This window comes from Tamandua tetradactyla, chromosome 9 (genome assembly GCF_023851605.1).
Source record: "Tamandua tetradactyla isolate mTamTet1 chromosome 9, mTamTet1.pri, whole genome shotgun sequence".
Taxonomy (NCBI): Eukaryota; Metazoa; Chordata; class Mammalia; order Pilosa; family Myrmecophagidae; genus Tamandua; species Tamandua tetradactyla.
Genome location: NC_135335.1, coordinates 14547565 through 14566991, shown reverse-complemented (window position 1 = coordinate 14566991; position 19427 = coordinate 14547565). Strand labels below are relative to the sequence as shown.

The window sequence follows — 19427 nt, the reverse complement described above, 5'->3', positions numbered from 1 at the left end:
AATTAAGGCAGCACGATACTTGTCAGGCTGTCCCCTGGGGTCTTTTTCAAGAACTGAAACCTCCTGGTAATGCAGAAACTTTTTTGTATCTCCTTCGGCCCTGGTAAGTGTGTGTTCAACCAAAGTAATTGGGGTGAAGCCCAAGGTAACAGAAGCTCCTGATTTCCCGTCACCTGGTATCTATCAGAGATCCCAGCCCCAGGTCTGGCCTATCTCATTTGCCCTCCCCACGTCTTGAGAATCTGACAGCACCAACTGATCTCTGCATCCAGCTTCCAGATCAGCCCTCGAGCCCTGAGGCCTTGGAGTAGCAGGTAAGGAATGAATTTGTTTCCTTTAAATGAAATGGATGAGGCATAATTAGGTTGTTCAGAGCCTTTCGATGCTCAGCTTTCATCCTGGGGTTTCTCTGGTCAGGTTTTGCTGATGGTTTCATGATTTGAAGGGTGATACCAAGACTCATTGCCCACCCACTCCTTTAACCACTCTCTCCCTCAAGAATTTCCCTGGGCGGCCTACCAAGCATCACTCTACAAAGGTAGTAGATGATGGCAGGTCATTAAAGGACGGCTTCTAACCTGCTGTGTTCGGACTTCAGCTCCACTGCTTATTAGCCATACAATCATAGACAAATTACTAAACCTCTAGGTGCCTAATCCAAACAATGGGGGAAATAAATGTACTATGAAGGTTACATGAACTAAAATCCTGCCATTCTGAGAACTACCTGGTACCAAATAGGAAAGTAATTAGTCATGGTTATAATGAAAATATCTCCACTGCATAACTTTTGTTTTAAAGGCCTTTAAACATTTTCTAGAGGGATCGGTACCAAACTAAGCACATTAGCCTACCTCTGATTGATCGCATAAGAAGCTTAGAAAGTGAGTAAGCAATGGAGATAAGAAGTTCTTTTGAAAGGCAACAAAGACGGATTTTAACTGTATCACAACCATTTCCTGAATCCATGATTCCCCTTCCCTGTTTCCCATACAATTGCTTGCTTGCACTGACCACCAGGTGAGGTGAAATTACCTCCTTTTGACCTGGCACCCTGAGCATTTGCAAACCTGCCCCCGTGAAAGTAATTCAATTTAATGTTCCATTGAAGGTGTTCTGAGCTCATAGCATGTACTCCTGGGAAACAAGGTGCTTGGAAGAAGTCACACTCCTTTAGAGGAGCTAAGATATGACAAAAGGAAGAAAACAGTTGACAAATAGAGGACGTAAAGAGCTTTGAGCTTTGAAGTAGAAGTTCTCAAAATCAAGGGAAGAAAACAGGTCTAGGCACTATATGGAGGTCTCAGGTGATGGGAATGACAAATGGGGAGACTGAAACTGATGGGGGTGGAGGGGAGGAGTCTGTCAAATTTCAGAGGCATCAGAGTAGAGAAGACTCTGCAATGGCTTTGTGTAATGGGGTGGGAGAGCAGTGGCTATGAGCTTGGAAAGTTATGGTAGAATTGAACTGTGACTGTGTTGAGTGGCTAGGTAAGATGTTTCTCCAGTAGGAACGGCAGGTCACTGACAGTTCAGACTCAGGAAGAGCATGACTGGAGCAGTACTTTATGGAGGTTGATCTTAGCTGTCACGTGGAAGATGGATTCGAAAAGAGAGAAACTGAAAGCAGAAGAATAAGACTTGTGTGCTAAGAATGAGGAAATGAGAATCAAACTCACAGGGTGATGCTAGAAGTGGAAATAAACATCCAGGTGCAAGGTACATTGCAGAGGTGGACATGGCATGACTTGGCAATTGGTTGAACTTGGAAGATGAAGGAGCTGGAGTGAAATAACGTTCCAACTTTTTAAGTCCAGGTAATGAACAGAGTAGAAGTAAGTCAATCTGAGGGGTGATGCTTGAGAAAGTACTATATCGTCTTTGCACAGGAAGGCTTGAGGACAGTGGTTCTAGTTAAGTGGTTCCAGCAGAAATTATGAGCAAAGTGTGCAAGACTGGAGTGGGTGGTGGAGAAGTGGAGGAAGAGAGTAGAATGCTAAGCTCTGAAGAAACTGGGATTAAAGGAGAGGGGAGACGGGGCAGTGGCCAAGGACTTGGCTTGATTAAAGGAAGTGGGCTTTGGAATTGGGGACACTACAGCACATGTTAGTCACAGAAGAAGGATCCAGTAGTCACAATTAGTCTTTATGATCCTTCAGTACTTTATAACTTGCAGATTCTCTCATGTTCTTAAAATAATGCCATGAAATGGGTAAGGCAAATATTCTCCTAAATTTCTAGTAGCAAACAAAACAGCGTTGGGATTAGCTCTTTCTGCTACATCACACCACAAATAGAGTAAGAGACTCAAGATGCAAGGAAGGAGCAATTTCTTTGAAGGAATAAATTCATGATGGAAGGAGAGGTGCTGAGGAGCTCACACAGAGGGGCAAAGGAGGCTGGAAAGATAAATATGCAGTTATTTTGAGTGGTGAGGGGGGAATCTGAGGTAAAAAAAAAAAAAAAAAAAAAAGATACGACAGCTTTGAACTTCTCACTAAATGATGGGAATGACTGGACCTAAAAGGCATCATTCAAATCACCACCATCAAGGCTGTAAGCTCTTTCTTCAGTGAGTGGACATGAAACAGTGGTGCCTTTAAAAGCTCAAAACTGGTTTAAACATATAAAAGAGCATGGAGAGTACCTACTGTTAAAAAAGAAATAGTACAATCATAAAAAAAAGTGCTATCATTAATAGTAACAAACGTTCCACACCAATGCAAGTTGGTGGTGGGGTAGTGTACAGGAATCCTGTACTTTATGCATGATTGTTTTGCAATCTTATAACTTCTCTAATAAATTTTTTAAGAGAAAAAAACTGGTTTAAAAAGTTGTTGTGGAGTAGTGAAACAGGGCAATGTGTGATAAACTGAATCCTGATATTAATATAGTTGAGCATAAACGAAATCGTATTGTTACCATAGTTTGACCGACGTGGTCAAGAATGTCTACTTCTCTCCCAACTAGTCTTCCAGCCAAGTGTATATTGGTGACCGGTGAAGTCATTATGAGCATTTTTTTTTTTAATGATGAGGCAAGGCTTCAGGCATCTATGACACACTAAGGCATTCGGGAGCTACTTTTACTTATTCCCAATGAAAGAATTTGTTCATTACACAGCCCTCAATTCCCTGGTAAAAAAGTTGAGAGAGAATATTTACGTGAAAATGAAGTACCAGAGAGATAATCATGTTTGTGTTGATACACTAATATTTCACAATAACATTTGTTGATAAAATACAGTTGCCCATTTTAACAGAGGGATAGAAAATATTTTCTCCCAATAATCATCACACCATTAGCCAGCACAGACACAGCCCCAGGAGCTCTTGCTTACACAAAAGGTTTATCTCATCAACGGTACAGACAGCAGCTGCAATCAAGCAGTTGTTGAAGAAGAAATTAAAACAAGGGTAGTCCAATCATCTCCTTCTGTCCAAAAAATTGCTGACCTTTGCTCTTTAGGGTGTCTTCACTAAAATTACCCCTCTGGACAGGCATATGATTCTGTACTTGGCCGTGACAGCATGGCAAAATCACTCTCTCTGGACATCCATTTCCATATCTGCAAGAAAGGAGACAAAATGTCCGCTTAGTAAGCAAAGTGTTTCAAAAATTGTAAAGAGGGTGGTGCAACAGTGGCTCAGTGGCAGAATTCTTGCCTGCCATGCCAGAGACCTGAGTTTGATTCCCAGAGCCTGCCCATGCCAGGGAAAAAAAAAAAGTTGGAAAGAGCATACATAATATTCCTGGTGCACAGAGTGTGTACTCAAAAAACAACTATACTTATCTAGTGTACACTGTGATGTAGCAGAAAGAGCATCAACTTCAGAGCCACAGTGGCCGCCTTTGGACTTGGCTCTGCACACTAAGCGAGCAGTCTTTAAGATCTTTCCAACCTTGGGCCACAGTTTCCTCATTTGTCATCTGTACACAATGGTGCCTGAAGTTCTAACTAGCTCTGAAAATTCCGTCCTGTGACCAGAATCATTTTATAAGCTCTATCGGATGATATCGATATATTCTTTTTGTTGGTGGTCTTGAGGGGTCTGGGGGGCAAAGTAAATTCCCCATGTCCTTGGACAGCTGGTAATCTAGGGCTAGGGGAAAACCAAGTGAGAAATGCTCAGAGCATCCTCTCTCCCACCCAGCCCATGCCCAAGGCAAGTACTTGGTTTTCAGCTGATTTAGAGTCAAGCAAATAGCACAAATATTTGAAAGGAGAAGAGAGGTCACACAGGGAAGGCAAAATTCCTATTCCCCACCACCTAGGACCATGGAAAGGACAGAGCAGCCAGCACGAGCTATGTCTCCACCTTCATTTTCAGTCTTTAGTAGTCATGTAACTGAAGAAGTTACCTAAATTTTCTGTTCTCACTTCTACAGACTAGGGGCAATGAGTTATCCTTTGTCTATGCCGTGAGGCTCAAATGAGATGAAAGATGTGAAAGCCCTTTGTAAATTATCAAGTGGATTCACATGTGAAGTCTGTGGGAGGCCAGGCAATCTCCCAAACACCTGTCCTGGGGCACACCTGCAGTCATCTAGCTCAGTGTGTGACTTTGATGAGATAAACAAGCTGGACAGATTGGCTTCCAAGGCCCATTCCATAATTTATACTCAATAAAGACAAAACTAAAATGTGTCCCCTTTCCTGGTGCCTGCCCATGAAAAATAAATTAATTAATTAAATAAAACATTTCCCCAAACAGTGACTCCCAGTTTCAGGCAATTTCCCAACAGAATTTACATAAAAAGTAATTGTTATAAATCAGTGAACCAAAAGGAAGCACAAGATGAAGAAGGGTGAATAGTGGTAAAATGCCAGAGCTGGAAAGGAACTTGGCAATCACCTTAGAAATGAAAAACTTACAAATACTAACAACAAATAGCATTTACTACACTCCCTCTAGGTCCTTTCGCATGTTAATGTATTTCTCACAACATCTTTGTGAGAGGGATATTGTCCTCATTTTCAAGATGGAGAAATTGGAAACTAATGCTGAGAAAGATAAAAATAAGAAGAACAGTAAAACAGCAGCAACTAATATTTAATCAGGAATGAGTGCTTTACATACATGTATCCCTTCAATAATATTGATTCAGAAGCTACTAAATCCAGGCATTATGTTAGAAACTGCACAGTGTAGAACCAGGTCTCTGCTTTGATGGAAGTATTCTAGCAGGAAGAGCCAGATATGAATCAAGTAAACAAAAAATCAAGTTAATTCCCCACAGTGAGAAGTGTGATGAAGCCAATAAAACAGGGTGTCGTGAGAGAGAGACTAACTAAGAGTATGCATTGTAGATTGAAGGTTCAGGGAAGGTGTCTCTGCGGACGTGACATTTGAGCTACACCTGAATGAATAGAAACCATCCAGGAACAGGCCACCAGCCCATTTAAGTCTTATAGCAACCCCTTGACACAGGAATTATTATTATTCCCATTTTATAGCTTAAGGAATATTTAAATTACTTGTTTCAAGTCTCACGCAAACAGAAGAATCACAATTTCAACCTAGGCAATCTGACTCAGGAGACCGCAGTCTTAGGTGTAAAACCAGAGGGCTTTCTTAAAGCTAACTAGTTCAAGGTCACAGACGTAAAGGAAGAGAGAGAACTAGAATTAGTCCTCCTGGTTCCAAGGACCATCCTTACCACACTCTATCATCAAGCCATTGGTCCACCCACCAGATAAAGGCAGAGAGGCAAAAGGACAATGAGAAGTCAAAATAAATTGCATTTTCCAATATTTAAGCATAAGGCAGGCATTTGGGGATGAGAGTCAGACGACATACAGACATATGAGCATAGCATTCCTTACAAAGATAAAGTATGCCCCAAACACAGGTGTCAAGAATTCTGGCAGGCCTCCCCCTCTCTACATGGGACATGACTCCCAAGGGTGTAAACCTCCCTGGCAACATGGGACAGAAATCCTAAAATAAGCTAGGACGCAGCATCAAGGGATTGAGAAAACCTTCTCAACCAAAAACGGGAAGGATGAAATGAGACAAAATAAAGTGTCAGTGGCTGAGAGATTTCAAACAGAGTCAAGAGGTTATCCTGGAGGTTATTCTTATGCATTATATAGCTATCCCCTTTTTAGTTTATGCTGTATTGGAATGGCTGGAGAGAAATGCCTGAAATTGTAGAGCTGTGTCCCAGTAGCCATGTTTCTTGAAGATGATTGTATAATGATATAGCTTTCACAGAGTGACTGTGTGATTGTGAAAACCTTGTGTCTGATGTTCCTTTTGTCTATGATATGGACAGATGAGTAAAAAATATGGATAAAGAAATAAACAAATAATAGGGGGAAAAGGTTAAAATTAATTGAGTACATTGAGATACTGGTGGCTGATGAGAGGGAGTGGTGGGGTGTGTGGCATGTATGAGTTTTTTCTTTTTTTCTTTCTTTTCTGGAGAGATGCAGACGTTCAATACAATGGTCATGGTGATGAATACACAACCATATGGCACTGTGAGCCACTGATTACAACCATGGCAAGAATGATTGAATATCAAGAATGTTGGTACACTGTTTACAATAAAACTATTTTTTTTTTAAAAAAAAAAAGAATTCTGGCAGGGATTCCCAGTACCATTGATTGAGCTGCCCCTTAGGGAAAAGCCAGGTCTACCCTCAGTGAGAACCATAGAGGGAATGTGTAGAGATGCATTCAGATGGAGGGGGCGGGTAGGTGCAAAATAAAAAATTACCAAAAGCTTTATTCTCTGTCTCTGCTTTCATTTTCAGAAGTTTTGAGAGCAGAATGACGACACTCAGAAATTCAGTGAGCGGAACTTTCCCGGCAGATCCTATGAAAGGCCCTGTTGCCATGCGTCCTGTTCAGAAAACAAGCACCAGGAGGGTGCCGTCACTGGTGGGCCCCACACAACGCTTCTTCATGAGGGAATCAAAGGCACTGGGGGTAAGTCATTGTCCTCTCTTCCTACAGCTGATGCTATAGACCAGGTACAGGGTTCGATCCAACTTGAACGGATTCAACCCCACCTGAGATGTCTATTATGACTGCCAAAATGGGCCATATCAGGGATGTGTCAGGGACGTTATCACCTGGAATACCTCAGGGTAATCTTTTGTCCCCTTGTTGTTTAGGGGGTTGTATATTTAGGGGTCTCCCACCCAAGTTTGTTTCCAGTATCTCAGCGACATCTGCTCTTTGGCAATATCCTAGGTAGTGGGGAAAATTGGTCTGAGTAAGAAAAGATGAAGATCCTGGCACCTCCCCTACTTCCTTCAAGCATCTTACATGCCACATGTCAGCAGTGAGGGAGTCTAGACTTACCTTTGCTTTTTAACTTGGTGAAGATTTCAGTTCCTCCATCAGTGCCCCTATTCTTTCTCTAGGCTGTTCAGATCATGAATGGACTCTTCCACATCGCCCTGGGGGGAATCCTGATGGTCCCCATGGGAATGCATGCACCCATCTGTGTCATCATCTGGTACCCTCTCTGGGGAGGCGTTATGGTGAGTAGAAAATAGCAACCATTTGAGAAGTGGTGCAGACAAAATAAAGCCCCAGAGGGACATGCCAGTTTATTTCTGTGATGAGGGAAATATTTCAGTAAGAAATAGATTATGAGGTTAGAAATAATTTTGTGGGAGGAAAGGTTGACTAAATTGAGTGGGAGCCCCACTGTTGAGGGTCAGTAGTCATGCTCCACATGAATTTGGGGAAAGATGCCTTGCGTGGATCCACATAAGGAGGGAAGATTTTTTTCAAGGCTCTTCCAGATTTTTCAAAGGCAATTTGGAGGTGGAGAGGGGGCCAGACATTTGGACTATAGAGCATGGTGATTTGGGAAGCAAGAGGGAGAAGAAGCTTTCCACTTCCTTCCCCCTGCTGCTTCTTCCCTACCATTCTATTTAGTTATTATGGTACCCGGGGAGAATTAGCCCCACCCCAAGTCAATCTCTTTCTGTTTATCAGCAGATCAGCACTCCTTTGGGCTGTTTTGTATACATGGTTTACCAGCTTGTAACCCCATGTATGTGCGTGTGTGGTATGGGGCAATGATATATACTTTACCACTACTAGTTCATAACTGCCACTATAAAAATGGTTCCAGGTGTGACATTTTCAGCACAAAAAGAGACGGGTTAAAATAAGAGTTTCCTCCATTTCATCACATGAACATTAGAAAGGAAGGTGAAAAATAATCATCAGCACGTCCCGTGGCAACCAACATTTTATTGTCGTGTTTATGGAATTGAGGACAAGTATTTCCTTCTACATTGATTCATTCTTCACTGGTATCAGGGTCACTTAAATCACTGTCAGTCCCAGAGAGATCAATTCCATGAATGAATGGATACATACACGCGTACCTTCCTGCATACATACATATATGCATGCATGCATATACACACTCATGCGCACACATACAAAGGTAAATACCTTTCAAATCCCACAGCTTGTATTTTAACTGAAGTGGAAATATGGGTTCTGCTTATTCAATCTTACATTCCTAGTCACAGCTCCCCTGATGGCTGAGTAAAGTACATGTATTAAATATCACTGAGCCTGAATGAAGAAGAAATATGACTGCTGAAAAAAAAAAAAGGTATCCAGTCAAAACAGGTAGATAGTTTAGTGAAAGTGTAAATGGCTTCTTTATGACCAATGACCAATTCTCAAGGATAATAGTATCCCCTTCCCTCTGTTTCTCCTTCTCTCTCTCTCACCTCCTTTCCCACCCAACCCTTTTCTTTTTACAGTATATCATTTCTGGATCACTCCTGGCAGCGGCAGAGAAAAACCCCAAGAATAGTTTGGCAAGTAATCATATGTCCTTCTTTTCCATACATCAGTGAAATATCTATGTTCTCAGTTGAAAACAGGACCCTTTAGAGAGTCTTGGAATCACAGAATTGAATTCTCTCTCAAACCTGAAAAAAAGAGAAGGTCCCCCCAAAGTCCTGCTGTGATTTTGTTCATTAAAATACCTGGAAATGAGATCTACCTGAAATTTATCCATGGAAACAAAATTAAAGGCAGCTCCAGGAAGAACATGTTTTAATCTTGTGAATGTGAGGTGCTATGAGAGTAACAGACATTCTTGAAAGCTGTGTTATATCTCCTAGACCACCATTTAGGAAAATTTTCTAATGGATATTGTGGTCGATTCAAGTACTAGCTAAGTTAACTTCTACCTGTTACCTTGAGCAAGTCAGTTTAACCCTTACACCTCTGAGTTTTTACTTATAAAATGGAGGTAATAGTCCTTGCTACAATAAGAAATGGGCATGATTATAAAATGGAGTAACATAGGGGAAAAGCTTCAGGAACTCTGAACAACGAGATAGCGTGGTATTGTTTATGAAACCTCTAGAGATTCATAGACAACCAGGAAGTGGCTGCCCTCAAAGCTCCTGATTCTCTCCCTTTTGGGTCAGGAGCCTTCTAGCAAGTTTCATCCCACATAGAGTTTGAAGAAAAATCCTCTCCCAACACTTATTAATGACTTACTGAGTTATTACTAAATTGAGTCATTCTCAAAGTCAGGGAAGGTCTAAAGTGGATTGAGATGACTGGTGAGAGGTGGTCTAACTAACTCAATTTTAGGGGGAGAAAGAGTTTGTGATGAAATCAAATTCATCTCCAAATTCAGCCAGACCTACTGACTTGCCAGTGTAGATATAGAACCAGGGGAAAAGGCTGTGTGCCCTAAAATCACCACTAATCATCCCAGGCCATTATGGTACTTTCCATATTTACTCTCCTGTTTCAACTTTTATCAGCCCTGTAACAAAGGACACAGACTCACATCCTACTTAGGAAGGTTGCATGAAAGGGAACTACAGGGACACAAGATATAAGAATTAAGGCCCACTGAGAATTTTGGCTTAATAAACTGAATGTCATAAAGTGAGTTGGGGAATCCTGAGAAAGGAACAAGAGAGAGATCAAGGGTCCATTTAGGGTGACAAAGAAGGTCAAAACAACTGAGGAAAGGACATTCGTATAATTTAGGTGTAGTATACCTGTGAGGCAGGGGTAGGGCATCGGAATGCCTTCCTGCCTTATATTCTCCAAATGGAAAACAAACCCAATAAATAAATCTTTGTGTCTCCATTTCAGGTCAAAGGGAAAGTGGTAATGAACTCATTGAGCCTCTTCGCTGCCATTTCTGGAGTAATTTTTGTAATCATGGACATATTTAATATTACAATGTCTCATTTTTTTAAAATGGAGAGTCCAAATCTTATTAAAACAGCTATGCCTTTGATTAACATATATAACTGTGAACCAGCTATGCCCTTTGAGAAAAACACTACATCTACACAATATTGTTACAACATACGATCTGTGTTCTTGGTAAGTGTGAAATTGGATTTCTTTCCAAGGAGTAAATAGGGCATTTTTATTATATATCCAGAGCAACAACTCTGGACCCAGACTGCATGGGTCTGATACTTACTATTTATGTGACCTGGGGCAAAAGTATAACTATAGTCTGCCTCAATTGCCTCAACTGTAAAATGGGGAGAGTAACATTACCTATGGGGCTGTGCTGAGAAATAAATGAGTTAATATACTGAAAAGCACTTAGAACAGAGCTGGTACAAAGAAAGTGCTATATGACTGTTTGCTATTAACATTATTATTAATAATATTATTAATGGTATCAATATTTATTGAGTAGGATGCACAACGGAAGAAATAACTGAGTTGTTATGTACATCTTTTGGCCTCAAGGAGTTTTTAGTGTCAAGTTTATAGGGAAAAAAATACATCTCCCAAGTGTAGAAAAATTTCCTTGGCATGACACCAAGCCCCTTAAACTAGATACAATTTAATTTGGTACTCAGTAATTATTTTTTCTTATATAAACTTGATTGTTCAATGCAGAGACCTGGGTTTGATTCTCAAGTGGGGGGTTGATTCATGTAAGCCCCACCCCTCCCCCCAAAATGGATTCTTCCAATTGGTTATCCCTGCCTTACTTTCTCCCAGAAAAGACAGTAAGCCTCTGTGTCACCCAGGAGTTGTGCTAAAGTTATATAAAAAAAACCTGTCTTCTACACAAGCCATTCTCACAGCTTACCATTATTTACCTAAGCATTGGGTCCTTCTGTCATTTCATTTTTTTTTGGGGGGGGGATGCATGGTCTGGGAATCGAACCCAGGTCTCCCGCATGGAAGGCGGACATTCTAACCTCTGAACTACACATGCACCCCTCTGTCACTTCATTTTATTTGAGTCATTTGTTGAGCATCAGCCCCATGTTGTGTGCCATTATTACATTTTCATTCTCATTCTTTTGTCATTTTTTTTTTAGGGCATTTTGTCAGTGATGCTGATCTTCTCCTTCTTCCAGAAACTTGTGGCAGGTGGCATTGCCGAGAATGACTGGAAAAGACTGTGCTCCAAACCCAAAGCTGTAAGTAGCAGCCACTCGGTCCACAACCTCCCTTGATGAAAACCCCTTCCTTAAAGGCTCTTTCATAGCAAATGCAATCTGATGAGACTTTGAAACTAGGGAGCTTCGTGAAAATTAACTTGGCATAGTTCTATATGCCAAGCAGAAAATACTAATAATGAGGGGAAATGTCTTGACATTTGAAACAAGTCCAACAATTAGACAAAGGACGCAGTTCTATGATATGTGTGTCCTCTTGCCAGCCTTTGGTTCTGCTTGACGTCAGGCTTCCATCTTGCTTTCACGATTCCATACTTAATGTGTGAAAGCAGGAAGACTGAAGGTTGAAAGCTGATAGAAGTCACTAGTTCTTTGGCTTCATTTCTCAGTTTTCCTCTCTTTTTCTCCCCCATTTTTACCTCCTTCTTCAAAAGCGGTAGGTTCAAAGAGGCTTCACAATTGGGAGATACGGATATCCCAGAGTTGATCAATTATCAACTGCTTCAAAACTATAGAATGGTAAATTTAAAATAGAATTTTAGAATCATCACAAATGCCTTCAATCTGCAGATGAGGAAAATAAGATCTGAAGGACAGAATTGCTTTTCCAGGGTTACATACACCAAAAGCAAATCAAAATAGAATCTAAATGCCGCTGTTACTGCAAGTCTCCCCTCCAATACCATATAATCACTCCAGGCAGAGTGGCAAATGCCTGGTGGTCTTGAAGAATTATTCAGACTTGAATTTTAATAAGTAAGAGATCTGAGAAGCATCTGAGCCCTGGGAAATCAATGCTGGTATTTGTAGGCAGCTGGGAAATAACATCAGCAGCATATATAATTTGTAGAGATTGTTCAGAAAAGTGATAAATGGTAAAGGTGAAGGAAAGTTTGTTTAATTTTGTGTTCTAGAATGTTGTACTCTTGTCAGCGGAAGATAAAAAAGAACAGGTGATTGAAATAAAAGAAGAAGTGGTTGAGCTAACCGAAAAATCTTCCCAAGCAAAGAATGAAGATGACATTGAAATTATTCCAGTCCAAGAAGAAGCAGAAGAAGCAGAAATAAACTTTCCAGAACCTCCTCAAGATCAGGAGTCTTCACCGATAGAAAATGATAGCTCTCCTTAAACAATTTTTCTGTTTTCTCTCTCTCTCTCTCTTTTTTTTTTTTTTTTTTAAATCTTTTGGGCATTAGTTCCTATAGCTTCCAAGACGGCACATTACTTTCTATCTTGGGGACTCTGCATATATGCTCTGCATTTCTCTCTCTAGCCTTTGCATGGAGTCACCACAGCACCCTTTTGTCTCACCTTCAGAGAGCAAAGCCACCTTGACAGACTGTGTTTTCTCGTTCCTTGGTCTGGGCAACAGTTCATACATTAAAGAAAAGCCAGATGAGTGCTACAGAGTGCCCACTGCCCTTTTCCTTGTATAAGAATTTTAGTGTTGTAGGTTAGTTTCATTTCTTCCCTCAGCAGCAGGGAGACTCAGCAACTGAAGGAAAAGAGAAATGACTGTTCCAAGCCATCCCTAAACTATCTTCAGTTCATTCTTTCTACACTCACACTTGTAGTGGAGTCCCTTTTGCACCACCGTTTTGAAGATAATGAGAATAAGGAACCTATTTTTTTCTTACCTTCTCATAGGGCTGATAGGGTGGCACTTTCTTAGAGCCTCCATATCTCATTAGGGACTCTCCAAGTAACCATTATCTAACCCTTTGCACAAATAGCATAGCTTATGTGTGTACATCTCTCTTAACTTTCCCTAACTCCTGGTTATGGAATTAGATTCTGGATTGTATTAACTACCTACTTCTAGCCTTTAGACAAGAGAAGAAAAAAATGAATGAAAGAAAAGTGCCTTAATGAATACCCAAATGTCAAATAGCAACCAACACTTATATTTATAGAATCTTTTCAATTCACAAAATATTTTATCAAATAATACCATTGGACTTTTCATCATCAAGAGAGAATCACTGTCACTATTTTGCAAGTGATGCAAAGAGGCAAAAGTAACTTGTTCGAGGTCACATCTACTGATTGTGGAAGCCTTGCATCATATGCAGATCTTCTTAGGCAAATTTTATGATGTCTGAAATGCCCAAATTGCCTGACCAAATATCTTCATGGACTAAGAACTAAGTCGACTGGTCTTTCAGGCACCTACTGTCTAGCCAGCAATGGGTTGAAAGAGACCTAGAGGACTAAGATATCAGATTTTACCCCTTGGGGATAAACTTAGAAATTCACATCATTTTGGAAACTACTTATATATCATTAATATATAATTAGTTAAATTGTATAATGTAGACACTAAATGCTATAGAAATTCTCACAAAGAAAATCATGCTTGAAAATAATATAATTACTTAAAATGACAAATCTCAGGCAATAACCACCCTAATTCTTAATTCCTGTTCATATTCAGAGAGAGTTACCTTACCTAGAAAGCATGTTAGACTAGGAAGGCATCTTTATGCTCTATCAATTTACCTTTAATATCTTTGTACCTTTGTTGCATATTGAGTGCTGTGATATTGTAGCAGGTATATAGACAATATAATTTCCACTCCCCGTGGTCTTTCCACTGTTAGGAACTACCACTGGAAGATATTTACTGTAATTAAAAAAAAAAAAGGAGGTGAAACATTTCTATATGTAAAGTCCTCTAAATTAGCCTAAAATGAATAAACAATAATTGTGTTCTGGTTTGCAATTAATGAGTCCAACATTGGTGCTTCCCGCGTCTTTTTACATTTACACTGCCAGACCAGGTGAAGGCTACTAAAACCTTGAATACGTATTCATATAACTCCAATCTGGGTTTGAACTGTGAGCTGCCAGGTCATCATATAGTCATGTATCCGTATATGTATATGTATTCTTACATCTACTTTCCCAAGGAAAATCCTCACGGAATAGGTCTCGGTACTCCAAAGCATGACTGAAATATGTGGCAGGCACTCCTGCCTTGAACTGAGGGGAGGGAAAAGATCATGGCAGGAACCGTGACAGATTTTAAAGGAGAAAAAATTAAAGTTGGAAAACTTCAAAAGTTACAAGATCTTATTTCTACCTTGTTTTCTCCACTTCTGAAATATTTAGGAGACGCCCTCTCCAACCCCATGATTTTCTTCAGAATTTTATAGTATGCATTTTCATGATCTCCAATAAAATTGCTTCATTTTACTGGATTCACATAACTCTTTATCATATGAGACTCTTTGAATGTCTGCTGTTAAAAAAGAATGAAGTCCTTCTTCCCAATTTTCCCTTTCATAATACAGAATTGTCAAAAGAAAATATGCTTTATGCTAAAAATAAGTTCTCTGGTCTTAAATTATTTTTTCTCTCAATTTTTATTTTTAGAAAAACAATTTATAAAGGAAATAAGCGTTAAAAATCAACTTCACCCACTTATTAGAAGGCTGATTTCACTCTTTTTTTTTTTCATTTTTCCTTGTTCTTTTATAATCCTTGTTCATAAAGGCATAATAAATCACTCTAGTTTTTCAAGGACTGGGGGCTTCCTGGAATGAGGGATTTTCAGTGCTAAAACCAAGTTAGTCCCAGCAAATCCTACTTCATAGTAATACATAATGGTACCCAATTGTAATCATTTCATCATATAATCTGCTTTTATTCTTATTATTTAATCATAAATATTTTATGGTTGATACGTAATTTTCATAAATATTCTTAGCATTTCATTGACTCAATATAAATTAATTCCCCATTCTTCTATAATCGAAGAGTATTTCCTTTTTTTTTTTTTTCCAAATCACTTTTGGGGCTACAAAATCCATAAGCAATTTACATATTACCTCTTCTCATTATTCAAAAATGTGGTTTCATGTTTCAGGCTTTGTCAATGTTTATCAGTAGGAACTACTACTAAATATTAAATAAAGCAGGCAATGAATTTTTATCTAGCTTTGAAATTAGTTAAACGTCCAATGCATATAATGGTAGCTTCAGATTGATTTAGCATGAGTTAATTTATGGAATTTTGTTTTAAATTCTTGGCACATAACTTAAAAAAACAGTGGGATTAAGATTTCCAATCTGAAAATTTATGAGGTTAAGTCTAAAGTCACTCAAAGGATATCCTTGAAATTCAAAATCTGCATGTGTACTCTGTGCTAAAGAAGACCAGATCATACACAATGAATACGGCAGAATCATCTGGTGGCAAACTCAAAGTAAATTAGGATTCTTCAAAGTAATTATATTTGCCCCTCACCTGTTCTGCTGATGACTTAACATAAGAAAATTACTCTTACTCTTACATACATTCTGCCACAATAGAGAACAACTCCAAAAGAGTACACAAACTAATCACTGGGGAATCAATCATTCGTTGACTCAAAACATTTATTGGTCCCAGCCTACTCTGCAGCACAAAATGGTAAGCAAAACCATCACAGTTCCCTAGTACTGGAATTCACAATCTCACTGGGGAGAATATAAAATATCCATCAGGCACTACTATGGGGTAAGGAATAATTTTCAGTATAGAAGGGTATACACAGAGGTAAGGAAAGGACCCCGCCCTCAAAAATCTTAGTGCCAAATAGGAGATAATAAAAACATTCAGGTTAGGAGGAATTTTCAGGAAAGACAGTGAAAAAGGACACTACAGAATTCACTCCTTCTCCAACAACGGCTAGTTGACAGGCAGAAACTTTCTAAAACAACTATTCTGGTGCTTCAGAAGCCAGAGGAGCTCTGTGCAGCATCCAAGGAAAAGCAGGATGAAGAGGCTGAGAAACTGCAGTAGATTCTGTAACCCATAACCCATTTGCTAAGCAGACCACCTCAGAGTCCAGTGTCTGGCTAGCTCTGCAGCTAGAAGGGGACATGGAAGCCATCCTTCCCAAGAATGAGTGTGGAGTTGAAGGGGGGCATGGACAAACACCATTCATGGCTTTGATCCATGAATTTGGATCACTGGATCCCAGCTCTGAGCCACTAGCCTGCCCCAGACAGTGGCTGCCACAGCTATTGTTTCAAGCCCACCCCACACTAGGATGGTGCCAGCGGAGGTTAAAGACATAGTACCTACTCAAGCTGCAGAGATAAGTTTACTGAAGAGCACCATCTGCTGGGCAAGCCAGGAAAGGGCAGATTCAGGGAGCCATCAAAGAGGCTTTGGGGCATCTTTCCTGACTGCCCCTCCCCCAGGGCTCTCTGGAGCTGGTCTGCACTCCCTGTATGGGTCACTGGTCCTGTTTTGGCTGGGAAATACTGATTTAGGATGACCTTCCTCCCACAATTTGACCTCAATGCAAAAGCAGTTAGAGGCAATGAAAGGAAGGGAGAAAAACTAAGAGACAAGACAAATACAAACAAAATGGACCCAGATTCCAGGAGAAGGAACAGAGGAAAGTAAGTTTTCTTTGGGAGATGAAACAACTGCACAAATAGCAGAACCTTAAAAATTGTACCACGTGTTCAAGACAAGAATCAGATGAAGGCAGAGGAAGTCTGACCTGTTAAACATGGGCAATTCTAAAGGTTTATAAGAAACTGAACCAAATATCAAAGGAGACCCTTAAGACAAAGCCAATCAACATTAAAACCTTAAGCAAGGGAGAGAAACTGACCTTCAGAGTAAACTTATCAAGACAATCTGGTGCCTAGACATCAGCCAGCATTTACAAGTCAAATTAAGAAACAGGAAAGTATGACCCAGTCAAAGGAACAAATAAAGCTTAAGAGAAGATACAGAATTTGGAACAACTAATCAAAGATATTCAAACAAATCTCCTAAATCATTTCAAGGATAGGAGGAAAATATGGCTAAAGAGATAAAGTATATTTAAAAAGACACTGGGTGAGAATAAAGAAGAATCTGAAAGTATGAAAAGAAACATAACAGAAATGATGGGAATGAAAGGCATAATAAAAGACATTAAACACACTAGAGGCATATAATAGCAGGCTTGAACAGGCAGAAGAAAATATAAGTGAACTAGAAGATAGGACAATCAAAATTTTATAGACAGAATAGTTAGAGAAAAGAATGGAAAAATTGAGCAGGGTCTCAGGGATTTGAATGACAACATGAAACACACAAACATACACATCATGGGTGTTACAGAAAAAGAAGAGTAGGGAAAGGGAGCAGAAATAATATCTGAGGAACTGAAGGCCCCAAATTTCCCAACCCTTTAAAAAAAAACATATATATACATGTCCAAGAAGCACAATGTGCTAGAAACAGAATAAATCCTAATAGATCTATTCTGAGACACATACTAAACAGAATGTCAAATAAGATGAAGAGAGAATACTGAAAGTGACAAGAGAAAAGTGATTCATCATATACAAGAGAAGGATGCCCACTGTCACTACTGCTATTTCACATTGTGCCAGAAGTTCTAGCTAGATCAGCAAGGCAAGAAAAAGAAGTAAGAGGCATGATAATTAGAAATCAAGAAGTAAAATTTTCACTATTTGCAGACCACATGATCCTACGCAGAGAACACTCCGAAAAAATCTACAGCGAAGCCAGTACAGCAAAACAATAAATCAACACACAAAAATCAGTAGGGTTTCTGTACACTTATCATGGGCAATCTGAGGAGGAAATCACGAAAAAAGTCCATTTACCACAGCAACTAAAAGAATCAAGTATCTAGGAATAAATTTAATCAAGTATGTTAAAGTCTTGTTTACAGAAAACTACAAAACATTGCAGAAAGAAAACCACAAAACATTCCAGAAATAAATAAATAGAAGGACATACCATGTTCATGGATTAGAAGACTAAATATTGTTAAAGATGCCAATTATACCCAAAATAGTTTACAGATTCAATGCAATCCCAATAAAAATTCCAACAGCCTACTTTACAGAAATGGAAAAGTCAATTATCAAACTTATTTGGAAAGGTATGTGGGCCCGAATAGCCAAAAACATCTTGAAATAGGAGAACAAAATTGGAGAATTCATATTTCCTGACTTTAAAAAATATTAAAAAGCTATAGTGGTCAAAACAGCATGGTACTGACATGAAGATAGATACAATGACCAATGGAATCAAATTAAGAGTTCAGGAATAGACCCTCTCATCTATTGTCAATTGATTTTTGGCAAGGCAGCCAAATCCACTCAACTGGAATAGAACAGCCTCTTAAGCAAATAGTGCTGAGAGAACTGTACATCCATATCCAAAAGAATTGAAGAGGACCTCTATCTCTCACCTTATACAAAAATTAACTCAAAATGCATCAAAGACCTAAATATAAGATCCAGAACCATAAAGCTCCTAGAAGACAATGTAGGGAACCATCGTCAAGATCTTGTGGTAGGCAATGGTTTCTTAAGACTTTATATCCAAAAGCACAAGCTAAAAAAGAAAAAAAAATAGATAAATGGGACCTCTCAAAATTAAACACTTTTTACTTCAAAGAACTTTGTCAAGAAAGTGAAACAGCAACTTACTCAATGGGAGAAAATATTTGGAAACCTCACATTTGATAGAGGTTAATATCCAGAATATATAAAGAAATCTGACAACTCAACAATAAAAAGTCAGACAAGCCAATTTAAAAATGGGCAAAAGACTTGAATAGACATCTTTCCAAAAAGAAATTATAAGTGGCTAAAAAGCACATAAAAAGATGCTCAATATCACTAGCTAATAGAGAAATGTAAATCAAAACCATACCTACTAAAATGACCACTACTGAAAACCAGAGAATTACAAGTGTTGGAGAGGATGTGGAGAACTAGGAATACTCATTCACTACTAGTGGGAAAGTAAAATGGCACTGCCACTTGGAAGACAGTTTTGCAGTTCCTCAGGAAGCTATGTATAGAATTGCCATATGATCTGGCAATCCTGCTACTAAATATATACCCAGAAGAACTGAACGCAGGGACTCAAACAGACATTTGCACACTGATGTGCAAGGCTGTGAAATACCAACAGCATATGGACTTGAATCAGAAAGCATGAGTTAATCATCGGAGGTGTGAGTAGGGAAAGTACTAAATTCCAATTAACAGTTTAGAAAA

General features: G+C 39.3%; 1 protein-coding gene and 1 long non-coding RNA gene across 6 annotated transcripts in view; one reads left to right on the top strand and one right to left on the bottom strand.

The window, feature by feature from the left end:
- The window catches only part of LOC143646773 (uncharacterized), a 125839-nt gene that overhangs the window by 55995 nt on the left and 50417 nt on the right, over window positions 1–19427 (bottom strand). For both annotated transcript variants that reach the window (XR_013157607.1, XR_013157606.1), the window contains exon 2: window positions 3456–3568. This is a non-coding gene — a long non-coding RNA (uncharacterized LOC143646773). The remainder of the gene's footprint in view (window positions 1–3455; window positions 3569–19427) is intronic.
- On the top strand, window positions 6–14118 carry MS4A1 (membrane spanning 4-domains A1). Of its 4 annotated transcripts, XM_077116109.1 has the most exons (8): window positions 6–314; window positions 1512–1817; window positions 6764–6938; window positions 7379–7498; window positions 8750–8806; window positions 10113–10349; window positions 11315–11416; window positions 12310–14118. In XM_077116109.1, exons 3-8 carry the CDS (start codon window positions 6780–6782, stop codon window positions 12523–12525), a joined length of 891 nt encoding a protein of 296 aa, XP_076972224.1. In that variant the 5' UTR covers window positions 6–314; window positions 1512–1817; window positions 6764–6779; the 3' UTR covers window positions 12526–14118. The 4 variants fall into 4 exon arrangements, with proteins under 4 accessions (XP_076972224.1, XP_076972225.1, XP_076972223.1 ...); XM_077116110.1 differs by lacking the exon at window positions 1512–1817 and having other exon boundaries at window positions 10–314; window positions 11354–11416; XM_077116108.1 differs by lacking the exon at window positions 1512–1817 and having other exon boundaries at window positions 12–314.

Excerpts from the sequence above, each read along its gene's own strand:
- MS4A1 (XM_077116109.1), top strand. The coding sequence starts at position 6,780 with ATGACGACACTCAGAAATTCAGTGAGCGGAACTTTCCCGGCAGATCCT. Across the intron at positions 8,807-10,112 it reads AAAACCCCAAGAATAGTTTG|GTCAAAGGGAAAGTGGTAAT; the intron begins GCAAGTAATCAT and ends TCTCCATTTCAG. Across the intron at positions 10,350-11,314 it reads ACATACGATCTGTGTTCTTG|GGCATTTTGTCAGTGATGCT; the intron begins GTAAGTGTGAAA and ends TTTTTTTTTTAG.